Genomic DNA, 23,728 nt, shown 5'->3' with positions numbered 1-23,728 from the left:
ATCCTGTGATCTCCTGAAATTTGTATAAGTCCCTACTGTCCTGAAGGTTAAGTACTGGTAGCATCCTAAGTACCGGTGAGTGTATCCAACTGTAAGGGAACAACGGGTGGTTATTATAGGCAGAAGCCTAGAAGACGACTCTAGGGGCTTATACAAATTATTCAAAAGTATCATAACACCCATGTTTTAATGAGCTATTAGCATAAGAGGAACAAGCTCATTTGAGCACAGGCATCAAGGAATTGCAACAGTTAATTTTCAGGAACAATAATTTTGTTGTTTGTATACAAATGTGATGTATGTTTGTGCAGCATTGTTTATTTATATTACTTAAAATATGAATAAATTTACCATCACAATGAGCGAACAAGCATGGAAAAAGACAGAACCTACGTTATACGAAATGCAAAATGTAAAGACTTTTCTTGCCTGACTATCTTCATTGTTTCACTATATGAATGGCCATAGTAAAAACTGATACTGTCCTAAGAGTTGTGAGTAAATATACCCTAAGTGAATGGTTGTGCTCTTGTCCGCCTCCTATCCAATAAACCATCCACCATTACTTTATGGGAAAAAACTTGTGCTTAGTAAAGACAAGTACCAAAAATGACAATTAAAGCTGCAATCCTTGGTTATAATAATGTTTTTAATCACCCTGATTATCTGTTAGACAATACATGAAGTTGGTAATTTTTCCTTAATTTTTGTTCAAGCTGCTATTCATGTTTTACCATGGTGACGACAGTCACATAACAAAGATGAAGTGAACAGAGTGTACTTAGAACACCCCTTTCTCTGCATGCATTTTCATAGCATAATTCCCAGCTGCTCCTCCTTTCTTTACCATCATGTGATCTCTGCGTAGCTTCATCACTGACTGGCTCTCATTCAGTTGCCTCCATACCAGTGTTCCCCACTGAGTGATTTTTTAAAGGTAAAACTGAATTATTGGTGGATATCCTGTAATAATTACTATCATGTTACAAATGTACAAAATGTCTTTGTTGGATTGCAGCTTTAAAAGGAAGGATAAAAATAAATTAAAGTCCGCATAAAACTTTTAGGCTGCTCCGGGATCATTTGCCTCATTGACTTATATGGTGAGTACAGCATTGATTATATAGTCATTTTATTAGTGGCATCAGGCCCACAAATATATTTTTAAAAGATGCCAAATCCATAAGAAAATTGGAGATAAGTAGCTGCACCTGGAACTTGCACAATGTTATTGTATAAAGGATCTATTACAGCCTTATGCAAAAGTCCTGTATTGTCTTGTACACAGAGCATGCAAATAAATATCCTTTTGGACTCAAACACAGAAAGGTACCCCGATGCCATGTCCTAACACAGTTCCAGGGTAGTGAGGTCTTGGTTGACTGGCAGACATGATTCTGTTGAAAATAAGGGCATCATTTCTGCTATAAAGTGGTTTCACTGCCCCGATCTCTAGTATTCTTCTCTAGGTCGGAGTCATCATACTCCGAATCCACTTCGATTTTCACCTGAGGGACTGCACTGATTGTGTTTCTGGGGTAGCTGCTGATAGCAGGAGAGGGGGGACAGGAGATCTTCAGATGCAGAGTTATACTATAATGTGGAAGACAAAGAACGTCAGTATACCGTATTCATATGAGATGGTTTAGAGTCTCCATTTGCATTGGCGACAATTACATACTTTCCACATGCTAACATCCGAAGTATAACACAAATAACAAAGATGGCTGACATGTTAGATCTGCATTTTGTTTACAATATGGGATAATATTGATTTCTATGCCCATTACCACTCCTACATACCACTATTGTTTTCGGAATTTTTCTAGTGTACAAGCATTAACCAAATCCTGCAGACACCCACTCAGTCCAGGGACTTACATATGGAGGTGGACTAAATGAAATTATTACTATTAAGCACTTGAATATATATATATTAGTATCACTTATGATAAGTAGGTTGTTACTATGCAGAGCTCCATCAATGAAACCACGTTTATTATTGCCATACATAGGCTAGACTATGTCAGGATTCATGCATAATATATCTGTTATCTTCATTTCTCTTTTTTATACCTACTCCTGTGCATACTATATCCATGTTGGGTATATATGATAAATGTGACATACAGTAGACAAGTGTGAAGTACAGGTAATACCATTGAATACCCATTGTTAAGCTGGATACATACTTGTAGATATAGCGTTCGAATGACGAACGATATATCGGTAGAGCATCAGCAGGTGTGTATACTGTATACCTGATATATGTCTGTGAATTATGTAGTTCACAGACATATCAGGTCGGCCCTGCACACAACCGTTGCGATATATCATGCAGATATATCGGTGCATCTGCGTGTGTGTACAGATGACCCGCCGACACTGACATCAAAACTGTGCGGGCATATTTAAATTGAAATACCTGTCTAGCTGTGATGCTTGGCCAGACATATAGAGCGGCCGATTGGAAAGTGTGTGTGGATTACACAGCTTTAGTCTATGTAAAGATTTAATTTTACATATACATTGCAGTATACTATTTACATTTGTAATCCTCTGGTGAAACCTTTGATCAAGCACCTTCATAAGGCTTTGTGCCATGGTTCACACCCAGTTTACACCCACCTGCGGTCCACGTCTGATCCATTGGCTGAGGAGTCTGAATGCAGGGCCCCAGGATGGGCAGCTCTGTCCTGCATTGCAAATATAAAACAAACATTTTAAGAGTAGCTGGGACAAATTGCACAGTTAGCAAAGAGATCAGGGCTGTTGAAATGGAAATCCACGGGCCTGATGCAGGGCACCTCACAATGGCACCCTCAATAGACTTGGGGGAAATGTATCCAGCCTTCTATAGAGTGTTGCCCATAGCAAGCGGGATGTAGTTATTGCGGCCGCCGGTCACAATCCTGACCGCAGAATGCCGGCAAAGGATTTATGATAGGCGTCGAAATACTGATGCCTATCATAATCCCAACACCGGGATCCGGAAGACGAGTGGCAAAACGAGGTAAATCCAGGGCGCCCGTCCTGGGAGGGGGGGGTGAAGGGTTAGGTTTAGGGCAGTTAGCGGGGTTAGCGTTAGGTTTTTTTGGGGGGAGGATAGGTTTAGGGAGCAGGAAGGGGGGTTAGGGTTAGGCACCACCCCGGGAGTTTAGGGTTAGGCATCCTTAAGGGAGTGTTAGAATTAGGGGGACGGGACGGGAGGGTTAGATCACTTACCTGCCACTGTCGGGATTTCCTGCTGTCGGGCTAATGCCGCCGACATTTCAATCCCATTCCATAGCAACCACTCAGCTACTCATCATTTTATAGAATGTACATGATATATGCTAGCTAGAAGCTGATTGGTAGCTATGGGCAACTTCTCCACTTGTCCGCTCTTTAGAAAGCTTGATACATCTCCCCATGTGTGTCTTTCTTTTCAGGATTTTGAGGTTGATGTATCAAGCAGTGAAAAGAGTGGAGAAGTGGACCAGTGGAGAAGTTGTCCACAGCAACCGATCAGCTTTGAAGTAGCATTTATCAAGTACAGGCTATAAAATAATAGGTAGGAGCTGATTGGTTGTTATGGGCTTTTCACTGCTTGATACATCAACCCCTCAGTCTGTGGCTCAATATGTGAGTATGAGCAATGACACTTTTCGGGGGTCCCACTGTTACCAATGACTAACAGGCTCCTTATTCTGTTATCAGCTAGCATCTGCAGGGTGAATTTTAATAGTATGAAACCAAAATAATCGTTATTATAGACAACACAGTGACCTCCTTTATGGTGGCTGCCTCAAATCATCAGGTTAACTTCACCTTACAAATGTTTCTAACTGCAGAAAATAATTTATATTAACTTGTGACACCTAAGAGGTGTGCCAAAATATATGGATGACATAAGCACCCTCTGATGGCACATTTTACAAAATGTCAGACAGGGAAGGTCAGTCAGTGTTTCCTGCAATGAGGCTTCTAATGACTGGTCAATGGGACAATTATTAGAAATAATAAAGTAACGTTACAATAAAGAAATATTCAGCAAACAAACGGAGGAGAAAAAAAAATCCTGACTGTAATCTTTTTCTGATTCTGGAGGTAAAAATGAAGCGGACTAAGGGCCTGATTCAGCAAGGATCGCTATTGCGTATGCAGCCGCGATTCCTTATGGAATGCAGCTGCGAATGTATGCTAATGCCTGCCACATCGCAGCGGGCATAGAGACGCCCACTGCTGCCTTCTCACATCCGCACTACGTCACACTCCAGGGTATACATTGGTACCATCGACAGACATCAGCCGCAGAAAGTGCACGTCTAGACGTACGCAGTGAGCACTCAAGGGGCATATGCAATCGCAGTGGCTAATTTATGTACGCCCATGAACCGGCGCTCGCACAGACAGACACAGCCTGCGTTTTTATGACCACTCCCCCGTCACCACCCCAAACACTCACAGCCTGTCACTCACTCTGTGATGGCTTCCTCTGTGCATCCATAATCGCAGTGGGATCGCTGCACACGAGCAGTGCAGCTTTTATGCATACACACTAGTGAACAATCGCCCGATCTACAAGCGCTGCTGAATCAGGCTCTAAATACTGTAGAATGTTGCTATATATATATATATATATATATATATATATATAGCAGCAGTCCTGTTGGAGACGATCAGCACACCAAATTGAATGCAAAAAAAGTCTTTATAAAGCACATATTTTGGTTTCATACCATTAGAATTCACCCTGCAGATGCTAGCTGATAACAGAATAAGGAGCCTGTTAGTCATTGGTAACAGTGGGACCCCCGAAAAGTGTCATTGCTCATACTCACATATATGTAGGAAAAACGGAGAAACTTGCACACTCAAACTTAGTATACCGGTGGGTGCATGATCTTAAACGTAGTTAATAGCAGCAGTCCTGTTAGAGACGATCAGCACACCAAATTGAATGCAAAAAAAGTCTTTATAAAGCACATAACATATATCCCATGATCAATTCCACAAAGCTTCCAAGTGTGCAAAGACACTGTATAAACTGCATGAAAAAAGGGAAACAGTTCCCATATAAATGTAAAAGCATTAGATACTCATCGCTTCATGTTAAGAACAGTGATCAGGGTGAGCAACCCAATGCCCATGCCCGACTGCAGCCGTTTCGGTGCATACGAAATCGTATGCTTTTACATTTATATGGGAACTGTTTCCCTTTTTTCATGCAGTTTATACAGTGTCTTTGCACACTTGGAAGCTTTGTGGAATTGATCATGGGATATATGTTATGTGCTTTATAAAGACTTTTTTTGCATTCAATTTGGTGTGCTGATCGTCTCTAACAGGACTGCTGCTATTAACTACGTTTAAGATCATGCACCCACTGTTTGAGTGTGCAAGTTTCTCCGCTTTTCCTATATATAATATATATATATATATATATATATATGGGATAACCATGCATTGTTTATGAGACAACTGCCCAAAACAGGTGCAACCATAACACCAGCCAGAACCCGGCTACAGGCAGAAGCAGGAGAGGTTTCTTTATGTCTAGCAAGTTCATTCAAGCAGAATGAGATTTTAAAATATTGGTAATTTTGAAGCTTATGCCGTCTGCACTTTGCTTATAGAGATCTCTGTGTATATTTCTTTCTGCAATAAAATCCCTGTCGGTTCAATACCCGTCCCTGGAAGCCTGACATATAATAATCCCGACGCCGGCTAGTAAGTATATTCAACCCTCCCCCCCCTTCTAACCTCACCCTCCCTTGGGGGTGCCTAACCCTAAGTCCCACCCATGGTGCCTAACCCCCCTCCCCGCACCCTAAACCTAATCCTCCCGGGGGGTGCCTAACCTTAACCTCTCCCCTGTGGTGCCTAACCCTAACCCCCCCTTCCGTAGCCTAAACCTAACCCACCCTGGGAGGTGCCTAACCCTAAGTCCCCCCCAGGGTTGCCTAAACCTAACCCTCCCCCCCGCGGCTACCACTTTGCGACGCCCGGCTAACCTACATTCGGTATGCTGGGCGTCGGGATTTCGGCGTGGGGCTAATGATAGGCGTTGGTATTTAGACGCATATCTTTAGTCCCATGCAGAGCTTTCAGTGTCGGGATTCTGGTGGTCAGCATTTTGACCGCCGGCATCCTGACTACATCCCTTATTAACTGCTTCCCTCCCATACAGCGTTACCTCGTCACTATCTGTTTCGTCTTTCCCTTTCTTCTTCTTCTTGTCTTCTTGCTTTTTCTTTTCCTTTTCTGGTAAGATGTCATCCAACCAGGCAAGGTCATGCTGGCTGAAAAGCCAGTCCAGCATCTTTCTCACCATTATCAAGCCGAGGATCTCAGGAAAATGTAAAGACACAACTCAAGGAGAAGTATGTACATTGGAATCTTTGCTATTGGTGTTTATAAATATGTATATATTTCTAAAAAGTATATATCATATAAATGCATTACTTACTACTATATAAATACAGAGGTAACGAGTTAGCTAAAATCAACAGAAACAAAAACATAGACAATACAAAAAATAGTAATATAACATGTCTCCTGTATTAATTGCATTGTTTTGCTATAAAACACTAAAGGGGATGTATGAAAGCTTGGAGAGAGATTAAGTACTAACCAATCAGCTTATTACTGTCATTTTACAGGTTGTATTTGAAAAATGGCAGGTAGAAGCTGATTGGTTGGTACTTTATGTCTCTGCAAGCTTTGATACATCTCCCCATGAGACTGACAAAAGATGGGAAAAAAACATTGAACCTAATCTAAAAGATAAGCCAAGTACAGAGTAGTAGAACTAACAAACAATAATAATATATCATTACATGCTATCAATATCAGTGACACAGTACGAAAATAAATACACTATGATTCAATTTTATTTTATATTTATTCATTTACAAAATCTAATCAAAGTGCAATGTCTATTTAACAGTAGGAGAGTGTATAGTGCTGGAACCCAGTGTAACACCTATACCTGATTTACTTTCTCAGACTCGCAAAGCATAGAAGATGATAGTGGGACCAGCACATTATACTATAATGTGTTAAACACTATTGTCAACTTGCAACAACAATTAGTAGCCATTAACACTGCTCTTGTAAGCTACAAGGTTATTTAGTTGCAGAAGTGATGTTTCGAATATAGGGCCTGATTCAGATCCGGTTGCTAGCAAGCGTTTGCTCGTTGCTGGCGATGTTTGCAAATGTGCGCATGGGTATGCATCGCAGTGTGCGTGCACGAACTAGTCCGGGCGATCGGGATGCGCTCGCTCGCCCAGCAAAGACAGCCGAGTGGAATGAGTGACAGGAGAGGCCGTTTGTGGGTGGTAACAGGGGCAGGGCAGTAGTAACGGGGGAGTGGAGGAGCGAAAATGCCTGAGTGTTTCAACGCCGTTTCAGAGGCGTGCATAATTAACAGGCAGCGTCATAGTACACGTCACCTGGCTGTTTTTTACACTGAACTGCACGCAGTGCTTGCGGTAGGGTAAAGGCAACCACAAGCGTTGCGAATGCTCCCGATGGTACTCGATGTTACCGATGGCTGCATACAATTCCTGGAGATGACGTGCGCAAGTGGGCGTCTTAAGACAGGCTGGTGTGCGTCTGCATACACAAAGTAATCGCATGCCAAGACATAGTGGGTGTGCTTATGCCTTGCCGTGCGATCGCCTGCCTTGCTGGGTGTGTTCAGAATTTGCATATGCTGGGAGCAAGCGAACGCATCTAGCGACCGGGTCTGAATCAGGCCCCTAGTGTGATCCTTTCTGTTTATAATATACAGCTTGGTATATAAATAGCGCCGCTATAATACAGTTTCCCCGTTGATTAGACTCTCCCCAGCCTTCATATTGTTAAATGCCCTTTAAAACCCACCACTTTATTAGAATCTACTGTGCTCACACCTCTCCTATCACAACTCTGGTCCTTTCCCATTACAATGTATGCTGTTATATTCAGGATCTTCCATATTTCTTATTTTCACATCTGCACATATTTTGTCTACCTGTATGTCCTTATTTTATGTAGGACAGTAGGCCTGATGTATATGTGGATATATGTGGTGTTATTAGTGATAATACTATTAACCATGGTAGTGAATAAATATATCAAATTAAATAGTGCTATTAACCACTATATAATCAGCTGTTAGCCTAAGAATGGACTTCTGTGTGGTCTTCAAAAGAAGTTTCAAACTAACTAAGAGGTTCAGGCAGCGCTAATTATAAAAAATTCTAAATGTTTCTGAGATGAAATCACTAGATACAGGATGAAACGGTTCAGAATGGTGGACCAACTGCATATGATCAGCATATTTTCACATCATTGTGCTGATAAGCCTGCTCCATTTTCTCCATGCATGGCTGCAATGAGCTAATCAAAGTGAGCATATAATAGTCACTCCGATTACCCTCACGGGACTATTCCAATTACGGACATGGAGCTGGCACTACAAAGAAGGACGCGCCTAACCAGGACATTGATCCCCAGCTCAATACCTTGCAAGTACCCACAAACAAGTGGTAATATATAAGGACCAAGTTTATCCAATCTCTGCTATAATCTGCTCTATACTGCTATTCACAGTTTAACTAGTTAAACTATTATCAGTGCTCACATTACTATAGCAGTTTTTTTTATTCTATTGCATTTTTATTCTTGAGTGTACATTTTTTATGTCAGTTTTTTATTTGAGAATTATAAATATGCTTTCCACTTGAGTTCCAACATTATCTTAATTATCAGTTTTGATATACTCAAGAAAGGTTCAAATGATAGCGAGGGGTAAATTTACTAAGATGGGAGTTCTATTAAGAAGTGATGTTGCCCATAGCAACCAATCAGATTCCAGGTATGATCTTCTAGAAGGTGCTAGATAAATGAGTAGTAGAATCTGATTGATTGCTATGGGCAACATCACTTCTTAAATAGAATCCCATCTTAGTAAATGTACCCCCTAGTGTGTGCTTTAACAATATTTTGTATAAGGCAACTAGGATTATTGTAAAAAAAAAAAAAGCCAATATGCCAAGACACCCGTGAGAAACGTTATCTTCATACTTAGAAAAAAAAACAAATAAACCAAATAAATAGCTTTCTGTCCAACTACTCAATCTTTTCTCCTCACCATGACTGGGAAAATGATGGCGGCAACTGTAGACTTCAGGATCCACAGCACAGCAAGACAGACAATTTGAACAATGGTGAAGAGGTGCACACGGCGTAATGGAACGTGCCGGAGATAGGCGTAGTCCGGTTGGTGTTTTGCGGGCATCATGAAGAGCTTGCAGCGGTCCCAGAACTGGCAAATAAACATAATCATTCAAATGTCTCTCAGAGATAGGCACATTGTAATAGATGGTTTTACATACATACCGGATGTCTGGGCCATTGAGGATCTGTAGGTTTATTATATAATGTATGTGACTGAATGTACCTATAATATGTCATTCTCACAGTACTTGTATTTTAACTATAGACCTTTGCATTGTAACCTCTGAGAATGACTACCTACTGTACATCTGGGATCATGCGGAGTTGGATGTACATTTTGCATTTTTCCCCCTGCAAAATGCGTACGGTCCAACTGTGTGTGGGTACTAAATAAGGCTATTCATTCCGACTGAGATGCATTTGGATTTACAAATCCTTGCGCTATAGGGGACAGTATGTGTTGGATGGAGCATGTATTGTAGGCGTGATGAAAGTACTAAAGACTCACGTGTGCCTGTTAAAAAATATATTGTTGGTGCTCAACCCTGGTGAATACTATGACTGATGATGATGATAATGGCGATTGGCAGACACATCTGAGTATGTAAAAGAGTCTGATTCCTTCCCACTTATGGTAACACCTTAGTAATGTTGATGCTGCAATCTGTTTGCATTATTACAAAAATACTCGAATGCTTGTATAAGCTTGAGAAGATATAAGCACCCTGTTTTATATTGGAGCAAAACTGGTTAGGGCTGGTTTAATGTTGATAGTTTGGAATTGGTGTTTATTGGTTGTCAATCAAAATGGCTATCCTATTAGGCCTCCGTTTAGGCGGGGTTTAGCATTGCTATATAAAGGCTGGAGGAGGGATTTAGCTTCCTCTTTCCAGATTGTGATCCCACCCACCCGAATTGGATTGAATTGGTTTATACCAATATGTTATCGTTGGAATGTATTTTTTAGGTGATTCTTCCAACAGGTGAGGCGCAGCCCGGTGGAAAGCAGTGCTCATCGGCGGCTCAATTTAGCGCAACAGATCTTGGCTAGCATTTCCCCTTTGAGAAAGGCGAGTCGGTCATTACTTTATGAGAGGACCAGGTCATCATCCTAAGGAGGGACCAGCACTGTGCTAGTTAAGGGGAGGTGGTACTACCAGGATGGTTTGTGCACGGGGTGGAAACTCCACACCAATTTTGGTAAATAATACTTATATGAGCTGTAGACTGATTGAGCACTGCTTTTTTCGCCACCAGGCTTAATTCTGATTTCTAATTCTAATTTGTATTAATAAATTTGGCTGTGACCTCTTTTTTGCAATTTATACAGTTGTCGCGTCTTTATTTATTATTTAGTTATAGATAATAAAACTATGGGTGACATGAGATTAGCAATCATTCTGCTGATATAACGTTTCGAAAACATCTTTTAATGGAGAATGAGACAGATGTTTGTGTAATAAAATCTCTAGTGTTGACAAATACAATGTTTACTATATTAATAAAACAAGTTTGTTAAAGCCATATAATGAAGAAAGTACATCATGGACTTATTGGGGTAGATGTATGAAGCCCAGAAACGGTATCAGCGCACGTTAAGTGCGCTGATACCGTTTCTCCCCGATGTATGATCGGGGGTCTGGGCGGTAAATGACAGGGGCGCTATGCGCCCCTGTCATTATCGGCGCTGCTATCTACAAGATAGCAGTGCCGACAGCCTGGGCTATGTACGAACGGTCAGATCGTCTGACCGTTCGGCCGGCTGTAGCTGTCGCTATCGACAGCTACAGCCTGGTGTTAGCCTATACCCACAGCAGGGACAGCGCTGTCCCTGCTGTGGCGGCTACCGGCTCCAGGGCTGCACGCGGGGATCTCGCGATACTTGCGAGATCCCACGCATGCTCATTGGAGCCGGCCGGGCCTGACACACATCGCATCAGCACTAGGCTGATGCGATGTGGTCTGTAGCGGGTAGCGCCGGAGGGGGGAGTTAACGCTCCCCCTCTCCGGCCGGTGAGATGTTCACACATCTCACCGGTAGTGCTTCCTGCTTCGCCTCGGTAAAGAGGCGAAGCAGGAAGCGTTATAGCGGCACTTAACGTGCCACTATAATACATCTACCCCATTATGTCATATGGGAAATGTGTCCCCAGATCTTGTTATGGCACAGTAATGGGGAATGTGTCTCAACAGATCTTGTTATGGCACAGTAATGGGGAATGTGTCACCAGACCTTTTTGTGGCAAAGTTATGAGGAATGTGTCACCAGAACTTGTTATGGCACAGTAATGGGGAATGTGTCTCAACAGTTCTTGTTATGGCACAGTAATGGGGAATGTGTCACCAGACCTTTTTGTGGCAAAGTTATGAGGAATGTGTCACCAGAACTTGTTATGGCACAGTAATGGAGAATGTGCGCCCAGACCTTGCTATGGCACAGTAATGGAGAATGTGCGCCCAGACCTTGCTATGGCACAGTAATGGAGAATGTGCGCCCAGACCTTGTTATGGCACAGTAATGGAGAATGTGCGTCCAGACCTTGCTATGGCACAGTAATGGAGAATGTGCGTCCAGATCTTGTTATGGCAAAGTAATAGGGAGTGTGTCACCAAACTTTGTTATTGCACAGTAATGGGGAATGTGTTGCCCAGACCTATTTATGGCACAGTAATGGGGAGTGTGTCACCAAACTTTGTTATGGCACAGTAATGGAGAATGTGCGCCCAGACCTTGTTATGGCAAAGTAATGGGGAGTGTGTCACCAAACTTTGTTATGGCACAGTAATGGGGAATGTGCGCCCAGACCTTGTTATGGCACAGTAATGGGGAGTGTGTCACCAAACTTTGTTATGGCACAGTAATGGGCAATGTGTCACCAAACCTTGTTATGGCACAGTAATGGAGAATGTGTGTCCAGACCTTGCTATGGCACAGTAATGGAGAATGTGCGCCCAGACCTTGCTATGGCACAGTAATGGAGAATGTGCGCCCAGACCTTGCTATGGCACAGTAATGGAGAATGTGCGCCCAGACCTTGCTATGGCACAGTAATGGAGAATGTGCGCCCAGACCTTGCTATGGCAAAGTAATGGAGAATGTGTGCCCAGACCTTGTTATGGCACAGTAATGGGGAGTGTGTCACCGAACTTTGTTATGGCACAGTAATGGGCAATGTGTCACTTTTATATTGTCACACACTGTGTGTATACTACTTTTGAAAAATAAATTTACAGTATTTCACAAAGGGAGACCTTAAACTGTGCTTTTTTGTAGGTACTATTCATATTGAAGGGGTATGCAAGGAGTGCACCTTTATCCATTGGAGGAGAAGTGAAAGAAACCAGCTCTCACTGTCTTATTATATGGAAAGGGTGCCAGGAGTGCGCTGTAATTAATTGGATGAGAAGTGAAAGAAACCAGCTTTCACTGTTTTAATCATCTGGAGTGTATCATTGGAAGAAAAATTGAGGGAATTGAGGAGATCAGTCCTTTCAATTCCACTTATTTTAATTCAGGAGAATTATTTGACTGTTTTTTATTTCCTGACTGTTTTCCAATTATTCTATAGATCTCAGGAGAGGAACGCTTGTTTTGTCTATTCTTTTCTTGTTATGGCACAGTAATGGGGAACGTGTCACCAAACTTTGTAATGGCACAGTAATGGGGAATGTGTCACCAAACCTTGTTATAGCAAAGCAATGGAGTACGTGCCACCAGAACTTGTTGTGGTTAAGTTATGGTTAATGTGATATCATACCCTGGCTAATCCCAATTGTAATGCACTGCTGAGTGTTACAGAAGTGAATATTATTAGCAAATGTTATTAAGTAATGTAGATAATACCTACTTATGGCTAACCAATAGAAACTATATCACCAGACTTGATTATCTCCAAATATTGTTAAAATTAATAAATTTAATATTTAAGCACTTTCAAGTTTTGTTACTGATCTATAAATGAGAAAGTTCTAGGAATTCTCACCTGAATGCCATTGAGTGATGCAACCCCCATGTACAGAAAGATGCCATAGAGGACGGGCATTGGAATATACTACAGAAACAGACAAACACTGTTAATATTGTTATCATTAACTGTTGTTAACATCACTAATGTCATTTAACAAACAGACTAATAATGATATATATATGCCATGCTGATGGGGTGGGTGAAAGGAGGGGGAGTGTGGATTGAAAGATCAACAGTATATAGACAGTCAATCAGTTGACACCAGATGGTCGACAGGCAATAGGTCGACGCGTTTTTATTATTTATTTTAACCCTAAACGTAAACCTCATCATAACTCTAACAATCATAAAAAATCATGAAAAACCATGTGTTGACCTATTCTGTATCGAACATTTGTGTGTTGTCCTTTTGACCATATTGACCTTTTGACCATGTTGACCTAAGTCCATGTCAACCTTTAAACAGTTGTTCATCTGCATGTTGATAATCTATTGACTCTCTATCTATGTACTGTCTTATCAGAGTGAAAAATAATGACAACCTACTGAATTGTGAGTTCTGTAAAAAGACTATTAGTAAAAACTACATAGAAGATAGGTTACGTAACAAGCATATTATTATACATAGAATGCCATTACATTTCTAGTTACTGACAAAATCGGCACAATATCGGTTAATTTAAGGTTCTAAAACAATACGTTTTGCACTGCTATAAGACTAACTTAAATGTTTCAACATCATATGAAAACAATATTCAGTTAGTGTTATACAAATATACCTTTAATACGGGAGCCAGGAAGACAGAGATTCCAGTGAGGATAAACACTATAATTCCTGTCACTCTTTGTTCCCTGGTGAGATGCAGAACAATAAAAATATATTCAGTGCTACACCTTGAGGATCTCTAGTAGTATTTCCTTAAAATGTCAATATGAATACACCATAATCCCCTAAATTATGTCTTTCTTATTCAGGGCCACCATCGGGGGGGGACTGCCGGGACTGGAACCTCGGGCCTGCTCATTCCTACCCCCCGGCACCGTGCAATAAGTGAGAGGGGGGTGGCCTGCTCCTACCGGCACCTGCTCCTACCAGCACCAGCCCACCTGCTCCTATCTACACATGCTACTACCCTCTTGAACTAAATGTAACGGGGGGTGCGCCTACCGGCATGCCGCCTGCTATTACCCCCACGCAATAAAAGTGAGTGACAGGAGGACCAGCTCCTACCGCGGCAGCCGTGCTTGCAACAAAAAGGTTTTTGTGAGCCGCTGCAGGTGGCATCATGACGTCACACCGTGACCCTGGAAGAGTGAGGAGCCACGTTGCGTGAGGACTGGAGCAGCCAGAACAGAACAAGGAGGTAAGTGACTGGTATGTCATATGGATGCGGGGGCTGGCTAGGGCTGGATATTGGAAGCAAGAGGCAAAGTAGGGCTGGAGAGACAGAAGGGGACTGGCTGGGATTAGGGAGACACCGCAGGTTTGGAGGGATTTAACAAAAATCTTGTGTTTAGGATTAAGATAGCATGGGGGGGGGAGTTTTCCTATTTGGTCAGTCCCGGGCCTCACAATTTGTGATGTCAGCCCTGTTCAAAGTTCCCACTTTCCCATAGATATGTACGTAGGGCCTCATTCGGAGGTGTACGTAAACCCGATGGTTTGTGTACATCCCCGATGGTGGGAGGTTGTGTACTGCGTGGGCATGTGCAGGCCTCCATCTGCAAGTTCGTTTGCAGTGCCCCCAAAGGGGAGGGGGCAGCGACAGGGGCCGGTTTATAAACCGGGGCCATTTCCTGGACCCGGCTGAGCAGTTCCGTTGCCAATTCTGAGTAAGCTTACTGGATGATGACTGATGGTCGTGATGGTGATCCGATCCTGTGTCTTGGAATGCAGCACTCAGATCTGCAATGCACGTGGCGTCTTTTGTCAGCAGACGTCTCCTGCTGCAGTATCGTATGTTAGCATCTCGTCTAAAGACGAAGCAGTGCTGATAACAGCGTCCATCTCTGAATCAGGCGCACAGATAGAATCTTTTTTAATGAGATTTAGACTGCACACGATTTCTTTATTACACTTTGGTGAGTTGTACTTTAAATAGGAGGAGTTTGGGCCTTGAATTCGGTGCATTCAGGGATCTGTCTCTTGTATTACAAGTATGTATTTGTAGGTACGTGTTACTCGGCAACACTGAATACATTTGTGGGCCAATAACTATGCAAATCATGTGATACGATGGAGCAGTGATTGCGGAGGCTGTAAGTTCTCACCCTGTTTGCTTTGGTTCCATCTCACACTAACATCATGCTGGTATAATTGACTTCTGACAAAAAGTCTTGCAAAATATGTTTGCTCAATATAAATAACTGAAACCAAGGCATCAAGATGATCTAATTATCTGTACATTCTGATTGTGGAACTCTGCTAAGTGGTATTATACCCATAGACTTGAAGAGAGGCTATGGGGATGTACGAATGCTGGGGCACAGGACGTAGTCTACAGACATGGAGATCCATGATTTAAAAAATAACCGTGGCCTATGTGCTGAGACAGGAATACCAGGTACTGTTCAGTAAGGGTGGGCATTCTTTTCCTGTCACCAAAGCTGTAAATAGGGATGTTCATGCAGTGCCTCCAGATGGTGGTGATACTGCTTGGAATGGCACCCTGCAGTGCAATCTGAAAAATGCTCCAGGCATGCACCCTACAGTCTGTATAGCTGCCCGAGTGCCTAAAGACACTCTGGGGAGTGCTCTTCTTCCTGGCGACGGCAGCCCCGCCACCCACAGCGTGACATCATGACGTCACATGTTCTGGAGTGGAGTACTGCACAGGGTGAAAAGTTTGCCTGTTCCGATGCTGCCTGTCACCATGGAGTAATTGACTTAGGTGACATCCAAAGCCAACACTAATCCACCGCTAGCTGTAAGCAACTAAATGCAGGTGGGTAACACTACACTCATAAGATAAACATTTTCTAAAACATGGACATGGTACATAAAACAACATATCTGATCACAATGCAGTTTATTATAGCAGGAGATATGACGAAGAGCACATTTGTCTGGTGCACACTAATAATATGTGACTATGGGGGAGATGTACAAAGCCTTGGTGCCTGTAAAGTGACAGTTAGGAGATGATTGGTTGGTACTTTATCTCTCTCCAAGGCTTAGTACATCTTCCCCTATGGCTCTAACGTTTAAGCAACAGATGGGTCTGTAGAAGAGATAAGAGGTGAGCAAACATTCGACAGAAAGGTGGAAAGTGCGTTAATGATTACTGAAGTACATATAGCAGGATAGAGACATGTTATCCGTCTTTTACACAACCTGTATTCTAAATGAACCCACCTCACTCCTAAAAACTGGGGCTGTTCCCCAGGAGCGCTGGTCTCTGTCTCCATCTTCAGGCTGTCAATATGGGCGATGGAGATGACTGTCGCAGCCACATACCAAGGCAGACCCATGAAGGAGCACACTGCCATGAGAATGCCCACCCAGAACAGATCCAGGTGGTAACCACAGGCTTTCTAACAAAGACAATAGATATTCAATACAAGGTACTAGATATTGCAGCAATTACTGGGAAGAGTTATTGGGGGAGTTTCTAGTGTGTGTTGCCCCTGTAACACCAGGGTCCTAATGCAGAACTCCTAGTTATAATTGAACAGGCAGAGGCTTGTGTGTTTTGTTACAGATGTCTCCTTTACAAACACTTCCCAATGATTAACAGGCATTGATGTTATTTTACACTACAACTAGACTCTAATATGGATTTTTAATATTTGTTTCCAAACAATGTGGAAAATTGTTTTCTAATAATCCATAACGTAGTTTCTCCTATTCCCTTCTTTCAACTAGAAGATACAGTCATTGATATTTTGTTTAACTGAGCCAAATATTAATTTCCATCATAATAAAGATGAGATGTATCAAGCCTTGGAGAGAGATAAGGTGGAGAATTTGCCCAAAGCAACCAAGCGTCTAAGGCCAGTATCCAATTAGCACTATGTTTTCAGGGACGAAAAACAGGGATTTTTTTGCCGATAATCCCAGTTTTTTGCCTTTTTTAATCACATTCACTGTATCCTATTTGTTCGGCCAAACAAATAGCATTATTCGGCCGAAAACACATAGGATCCGTCACTTTTCAGGGGATTATTTTTCGGGACACATCAGATTGAACCCTGCTAATTGGATACCGGCCTAACTGTCATTTCAGCTAGATAAATGACAGAAGCTTAGGGCAACTTCTCCACTTTATCTCTCTCCGAGGCTTGATACATCTCCTCTTACACTAACCCCTCACCTAAACAATTGTTACATTTGCAGCAAGGAGGACAATGAAGAAATGCAGTAATAAATCCTGGAAAAATAAAATCTTGGAGACACAAATATAATTTTTTTATAAGTTTATCCAGATCTTACATTATATTTATGGCTGTTTTTAGACTCTACGTTTATGGAACATAAATATTGATTAAAAGTCTATTTGGTCTTTTTGCTCACTCTGCTAGAAGTAAAACTTATGCTTTATGCACATTTGTCTTTTAGGGGCCTATTCATCATGTTAATTACCGGGGTCCGAACGGACCCAGATAATTAACATCCTACCTCGCTGTGGCTGCCAGAGCAATTCATCATTGCTCTGGCACGGTGGCCGCTGATGCGAAATCAGCTGCCCCCACGAGCGGCTTCACTGTTCCTTTTCGGAGCAGTGAATCCTTTCAGAGCAGTGACTGCGATGCGCATGCGCAACCTACAAATCACGCATGTGCACAAGAGCCCCGACGTCGGGCGGAAGGAGTCGAACGGGGGTGGAGGGATCCGAAAGGATCCCTCTTCGCTACCTGGACCGTCTTCCCATAGGGAAGGAGCGGGTTGCGATGCCGGAGCAGGAGCATTCACCATCTGAACATGGCAAATGCTCCCGCAGTCAAGCTCCGAAAATATAATGTTTTCGGAGCTTGATGAATACTGTCCCCATACTAGTGTATAGGGACAGCGGGCCATTCCGCAAGAGGAAGGTAAGTAGGAGATATCTGTGATACTAGTGTATGGGGACAGCGGGCCATTCCGCAAGAGGAAGGTAAGTAGGAGATATCTGTGATACTAGTGTATGGGGACAGCGGGCCATTCCGCAAGAGGAAGGTAAGCAGGAGATATCTGTGATACTAGTGTATGGGGACAGCGGGCCATTCCGCAAGAGGAAGGTAAGCAGGAGATATCTGTGATACTAATGTATGGGGACAGCCTGCCATTCCGCAAGAGGAAGGTAAGTAGGAGATATCTGTGATACTAGTGTATGGGGACAGCGGGCCATTCCGCAAGAGGAAGGTAAGTAGGAGATATCTGTGATACTAGTGTATGGGGACAGCAGAAAGAAACCAAAGCATCTGTCCGTGTGTCATCATGTACTTTGGTCATTTGGTGCACAGTACCATAGGTGATGAGCAATCAAACAGTAAATATGTTTCAAAAATAGCCTTGGAACACAGGGCCTGATTTGCAGGGCCGTAACTAGGCTGGTGCGACCAGTGCCATGGCACAGGGCACCGCAGGGCAAGGGGCGCTGCTTGGGCCTGTCAATTTTCTGATTGTTATCATCACTTGTAGCTTCCTCTTTTTTTATTCCCAGCAGCTCCTGGCCTCACCTATCTCTTCGCTGGCCCTTCCCCATGAGGCCATGGCCCTTTTTCGGGTGCGTGTCTTATGTCTCTATTTGAAAAATAATGGGAGAGGGGTAATGCTCTTTCTGGCACAGGGCACCAAAAAGTCAGTTATGGCTCTGCTGATTCGGCAGTATTCGTTCCTGCAAATATACGCGGAACGCAGCTATGAAAATATACTAATACGTGCAAAAGCACCGCCAACATAAAGACTCCCACGGTTGCTTTCTCATATTCGACTACTGTAGCTCTTCAGTTTAAACATTGGTAAGATCGATGGACATCAACCACTCACGCAGCATTTATACCAGGTCTGAGCTGCTGCAGATACTACGGGGTATATTTACTAAAGTGCGGGTTTTTAGAAGTGGCGATGTTGCCCATAGCAACCAATCAGCTTCTAGCTATAATCTTCTAGAAGGTCCTAGCTAGATGTTAAGTAGAACCTGATTGGATGCTATGGGCAACATCTCCACTTCTAAAAACCCGCACTTTAGTAAATATACCTCTACGCTCGGATTGGGCTCTCAAGCTGTGTATGCAATCGCAGTGGCTAATTTATGTACGCCCAAGCAACGGCGTTCAAACAGATAGGCACGTCTATGTTTCTCCTACCACTTCCCCATCACCAACCCCAAACGCTCACAGCCTGTCACTCACTCTGCGATGGATTCCTCTTTGCATGCGTAATCGCAGTGTGATCGCAGCACACGCACAGTATGGCTTATACGCATGCGCAATGGCTAACAATCGCTCGATATGCGAACATTGCTGAATCAGGCCCACAATCAGTAAAAGGATTACATTCAATATCTGGCAATACTGTCTCTTGTGTAGTGTTATTGGTGTTATTGGTGAGACTTGACTTGAAAATGACAGTTGACATTCAAGAGTATCAGAGTGGGGACTACAATGCATACATATAGAAATAGGTACCCTCAGCTTGTTCTCCTTCCTGTTGACTATGACTGCTGTGATTTGCTCGTCCATGAAGATAAGGATGGTCACCAGTAGAGCAGGTAACGCACTGGCCAGGTAAATCCACCAAGGATTCTTACCAAAGGGGAATACAAACCAGCCTCGGTCTGGTCGTGTTGGCTAGAGGGGGAATAAAACAGATATTGATTACAATGTATTTACCTAAGAGGTCACACACACTTAGTAGCAATCTACACCAATAGTTGCTGCAAAGATTGACATCAAAGACATACACACAGTGACATACCCCTTACCCAACATGCACTTGGCGCCTTATCATAATGACAGGTCCTTTACCTTAAAGTCAGTAGGCACTTGCAGTTTGGGAGTGTTTAGTCCAGAGAGCATGTCCAGACCAACAAAGATTAGAATGGACACAAAGATTGAGAAATCGCTAATGAGTTTACGCAGCTTAAGAATGCAGCGTGTATAAGAGAGAAGAAGGGAGAAGGACAGTTAGAAATGTAGATTTAGGAAAGATTATACAAGACTGTAAATATGTAATAATACCTGGTGGACAAAAATCACTTTCCCATGATACTTCAGCCTGCAACTGTCAAACTGTGCAAAGCAACTTTAAATTACTTTCATTTATTAGCTTGTAAATGTTCTTTTACAACTTTTAGAAAATATATAGATTTTGTGTTCTAGCTCCTTTCCATGGTTGTCAAACGTGTCCTTTTATGGCCGCACAGTGCAATTTGTTTCTGGTGCTCTGGGATATGACACAAAGCTGATACAACTGTCATCAAAAGAGAATACAGTGTTGTGTCTTAGGCAGGAACAGCGACATAAGCAAATTGCTCTTAAGATGCTTGGCTGAAAAGGACAGAATTATGCTTGAAAGATAAATGAATATATTTAGTAAAGTTGCAGGAACACATGTACAAGACAGTACATTAAAATTAGCTGAAGGTGAACAACCCACTGAAAAAACTATCATCCTACAGATCTGCTACGTTAAATAATGACTTACCAGCAATTAACTGTTGGTTGGATACACTCTCTGTACCTGATTGCTACTCTCCTAAATTGGGTACAATGGTTTCTTTTCATTTCTACTGTGGGAGAGTGCAAAATATGGATAGCTCCCACAGATGCATGTACAGACATTCCTCACTTAACAACCTACTCATTTAACAACCGTTCAGACTTACGACCAGCACTCTGACCAGCTGGAACCCATAGTATAATGACTAAAATGTTATTCTGAATGTCTTTTTTTTAATAACTTTAATTGTACTGTACAGTATGTAAGAGTTATGCAGAGTAAAACAGTTACAGTATCAAGTTTGAGTTTCCTTTAGACCTTTTCTTTATTCAGAATAAATAAAAATGATTACCTGTATTAAGTATATATGGCTTCTCGTTTAGAGACCAAGAGCAGTATTAAATTTGAGCCGAGCCGCGATACTTTTTTGTGGGCTGGACTTTTCGCCTACTTCGCCTGTTTTGTAGGTGGAAAAGTATCACGCGCGAGCCCGCTTTACCCCGTATTCAATTTGAAAGTACGCGAATACGGTACCCGGCGAAACTTGAACAGGCGGAAAGTACTCTCAGATTTGGGGAAATCAGCCTGACACCCCCCAAAAGATGCTCTGATATGGGGGTTAGCTATGGTTACCCCCGATTTGGCTTGCTGAAGGTATTTGGTGTTTTTAATCAATAGTTGCTAAATAGCGTTTTTCTTTACTTGATCCAGAATAGTATTCAGGCGTATTTTTTGCCGAAAATAAGTTATCCCAGCAAATTTAGGGTACTTGAAAATGGGGGTCAGCATATTTAAAAGTTGCTAAAGTGAAGTTGAAAAAATTGTGAAAAATCCACCTGCCGCAAACACCTGCAATTAAAAAAACACTTGGGGCATACTTGGGGACCCCCCCAGAGTCAAGTTTGTTAGTTTTTAACTTTGTCCCCCAACATTTTTTTGTTCGCCCCTAAAATGAAAGTGATTTTTTGGGGTGATTTTTTTTATTGTTTGACACAGTTTACCAGAGGGGTTCCCGCTACATTGCGCCAAAAACCCCCAATTCTGCACCATTTTTCCGCCTGCTATTCAAACACGAAACTGTTCCGTCTATTACATTGCATTGACTTTCCGCCTAGGCGGAAAGTCTTTCAGATTGAATACGGGGTAAAAGCAAAACAGTAGAAAATTACGTCATCGGCGAAAAAGTATCGCGGCTCCAGACTTTTCGCCTCAAATTGAATACGGCCCAATTTGTTTAACGACCTAGTCGTAGGAACGGAACTCGGTCGTTAAGTGAGGAATGTATGTATGTTAGTAGGTACATATGTATCTGAACCTCATGGTCTAGTGCTTTCTAACAAAAGATGATTATAGAGACTTTACATGACAGCAGGTACATTTACTACCAATAGGAGGATTGGAAGGGTTCAGGATTGAGAGAGAAGGACAGAATTGACAGGTGATAAATACAAGAGGTCCAACCTTAATTTCATTAGGAACATGCAATTTTGGTGTCTCCAGCTCAAATAATGCATCCACACCACAGAAGAAAAGGATGGTGAACACAATGGCAAAATCAGCCACCAGGGTGCGCAGCTGAGGGAAACAGGTAAAACACAAGTGAAAAAGATGGTTTTGGATTCTGATGGGTCTACAAGGAAATTACAACATAACTTGGTGGCCGTCTTAGAGATAACGAAAAAGCTTATTGATTTATGTTTGTATATATATATATATATATATATATATATATATATATATTTGTTGACGTTAAGCATTCCAAACTACACTTGACAACATCAGAAACACTCTCCACCCCACCCACCACCATCCTGGAGTTAGTGGATGTGCTTGTTCTTACCTTGGTGGGAAAGTATCGGCTGAACTTAAATTTCTTTAATGTTAAAGTCATGGAGTAGGTACCGAAGAACAGGATGAAGGACATAAGGGCCAGGTCAGGCACATAGTTACACGAGTCTCCAAGCAGGCTCCCGCCATACTTCAGACATTCCTTCATGCTTAGCTGGCTCCAGTCCAAAGCTGTGTTATTCATGACATTGTACTTGGAATTCATGTGGGGAAGATGATAACCAAAATATTTTTAGAACAGCGCAATGCCATCCGCCTGCAAGCATATCCTCTGTCCTCTGCACCACATTAACTACAGTTACTACATAATGGCTTTATAAGATTATTTATTTTTACCATATTTGGGCAAAATCTAGTAGCCCGGTAACCGCAGTGCTTTACAATGTACAGCTGGGTGTAATATTTGGAAATGATGTTTATGGGTGTACATATTTGTGACTCTCTAGCACATGACACAAACTATAATATCACTGTCTTTTTTCCCTCCAAACATTTTTTTTGCATCTGATGTTCAGATTTGTATGGATAAATTCATCTACTTAACTGATACATTTGTAATCTCTTTGGCATTTCCTTACATAGTAATGTAAATTTAAATGTAGTGCTTTTTGATAATTACTGTATGTATGATATGTTAAGGTATGGTGTGTTTTAAATAATTGATATCAGTATGCCTATAGAGGTGTAAGATGAAATATAACAATGAACATCTATGAAAGGGAATTTCATTGAGATGCTACGTGGGGTCTATTTGCAACTAACCAATCAGAGAGGCTTTCTCACACTCTAACCAATCAGAGCGAAGCCGCAGTGGAATGGTTAGTTGCAGACAGGTCTGCTTCCTATCATTTGCCGCAAGGGGTAGCTGAGCATTGTATAACATGTTTTTTTCTTCAATTCTCTGGATTTACCTGGAATAGAAGAAAGAAAAGGATTGATTTGAACTGGGAATTTATCAAAGTGGTTGAATGAGGGATTAGTGGAATATCTATTTTAATTATTTAACTATTTTATATATATATTTATATTTTATATGTTCTAGTGGGCTCTGGATGCCAGG

The 23,728-nt window shown here is 42.1% G+C and overlaps 1 protein-coding gene across 4 annotated transcripts in view; it reads right to left on the bottom strand.

Moving 5' to 3' along the window:
• Positions 1-284: 284 nt before the first annotated feature.
• Positions 285-23,728, bottom strand: part of SLC4A5 (solute carrier family 4 member 5) — a 94,154-nt gene continuing 70,710 nt past the window's right edge. For 2 of the 4 annotated variants that reach the window (XM_088470841.1, XM_088470843.1), the window contains 10 exons: positions 22,661-22,861; positions 20,127-20,240; positions 19,788-19,949; positions 16,534-16,712; positions 13,958-14,030; positions 13,194-13,262; positions 9,125-9,298; positions 6,179-6,331; positions 2,629-2,696; positions 285-1,593 (listed from right to left, as the gene is read on the bottom strand). In XM_088470841.1, the coding sequence (XP_088326967.1) occupies positions 1,425-1,593; positions 2,629-2,696; positions 6,179-6,331; positions 9,125-9,298; positions 13,194-13,262; positions 13,958-14,030; positions 16,534-16,712; positions 19,788-19,949; positions 20,127-20,240; positions 22,661-22,861 (1,362 nt within the window). In that variant the 3' untranslated portion in view covers positions 285-1,424. Of the gene's footprint in view, positions 1,594-2,628; positions 2,697-6,178; positions 6,332-9,124; positions 9,299-13,193; positions 13,263-13,957; positions 14,031-16,533; positions 16,713-19,787; positions 19,950-20,126; positions 20,241-22,281; positions 22,396-22,660; positions 22,862-23,728 lie in introns of all 4 variants that reach the window. The other 2 variants (XM_088470842.1, XM_088470844.1) reach the window with 2 other exon arrangements.

Source organism: Taudactylus pleione, unplaced genomic scaffold (assembly GCF_031769625.1).
Source record: "Taudactylus pleione unplaced genomic scaffold, aTauple2 ptg000105l, whole genome shotgun sequence".
Classification (NCBI taxonomy): domain Eukaryota; kingdom Metazoa; phylum Chordata; class Amphibia; order Anura; family Myobatrachidae; genus Taudactylus; species Taudactylus pleione.
The sequence above is the reverse complement of the archived record's forward strand: the minus strand, read 5'-3'. Positions and strand labels throughout refer to the sequence as shown.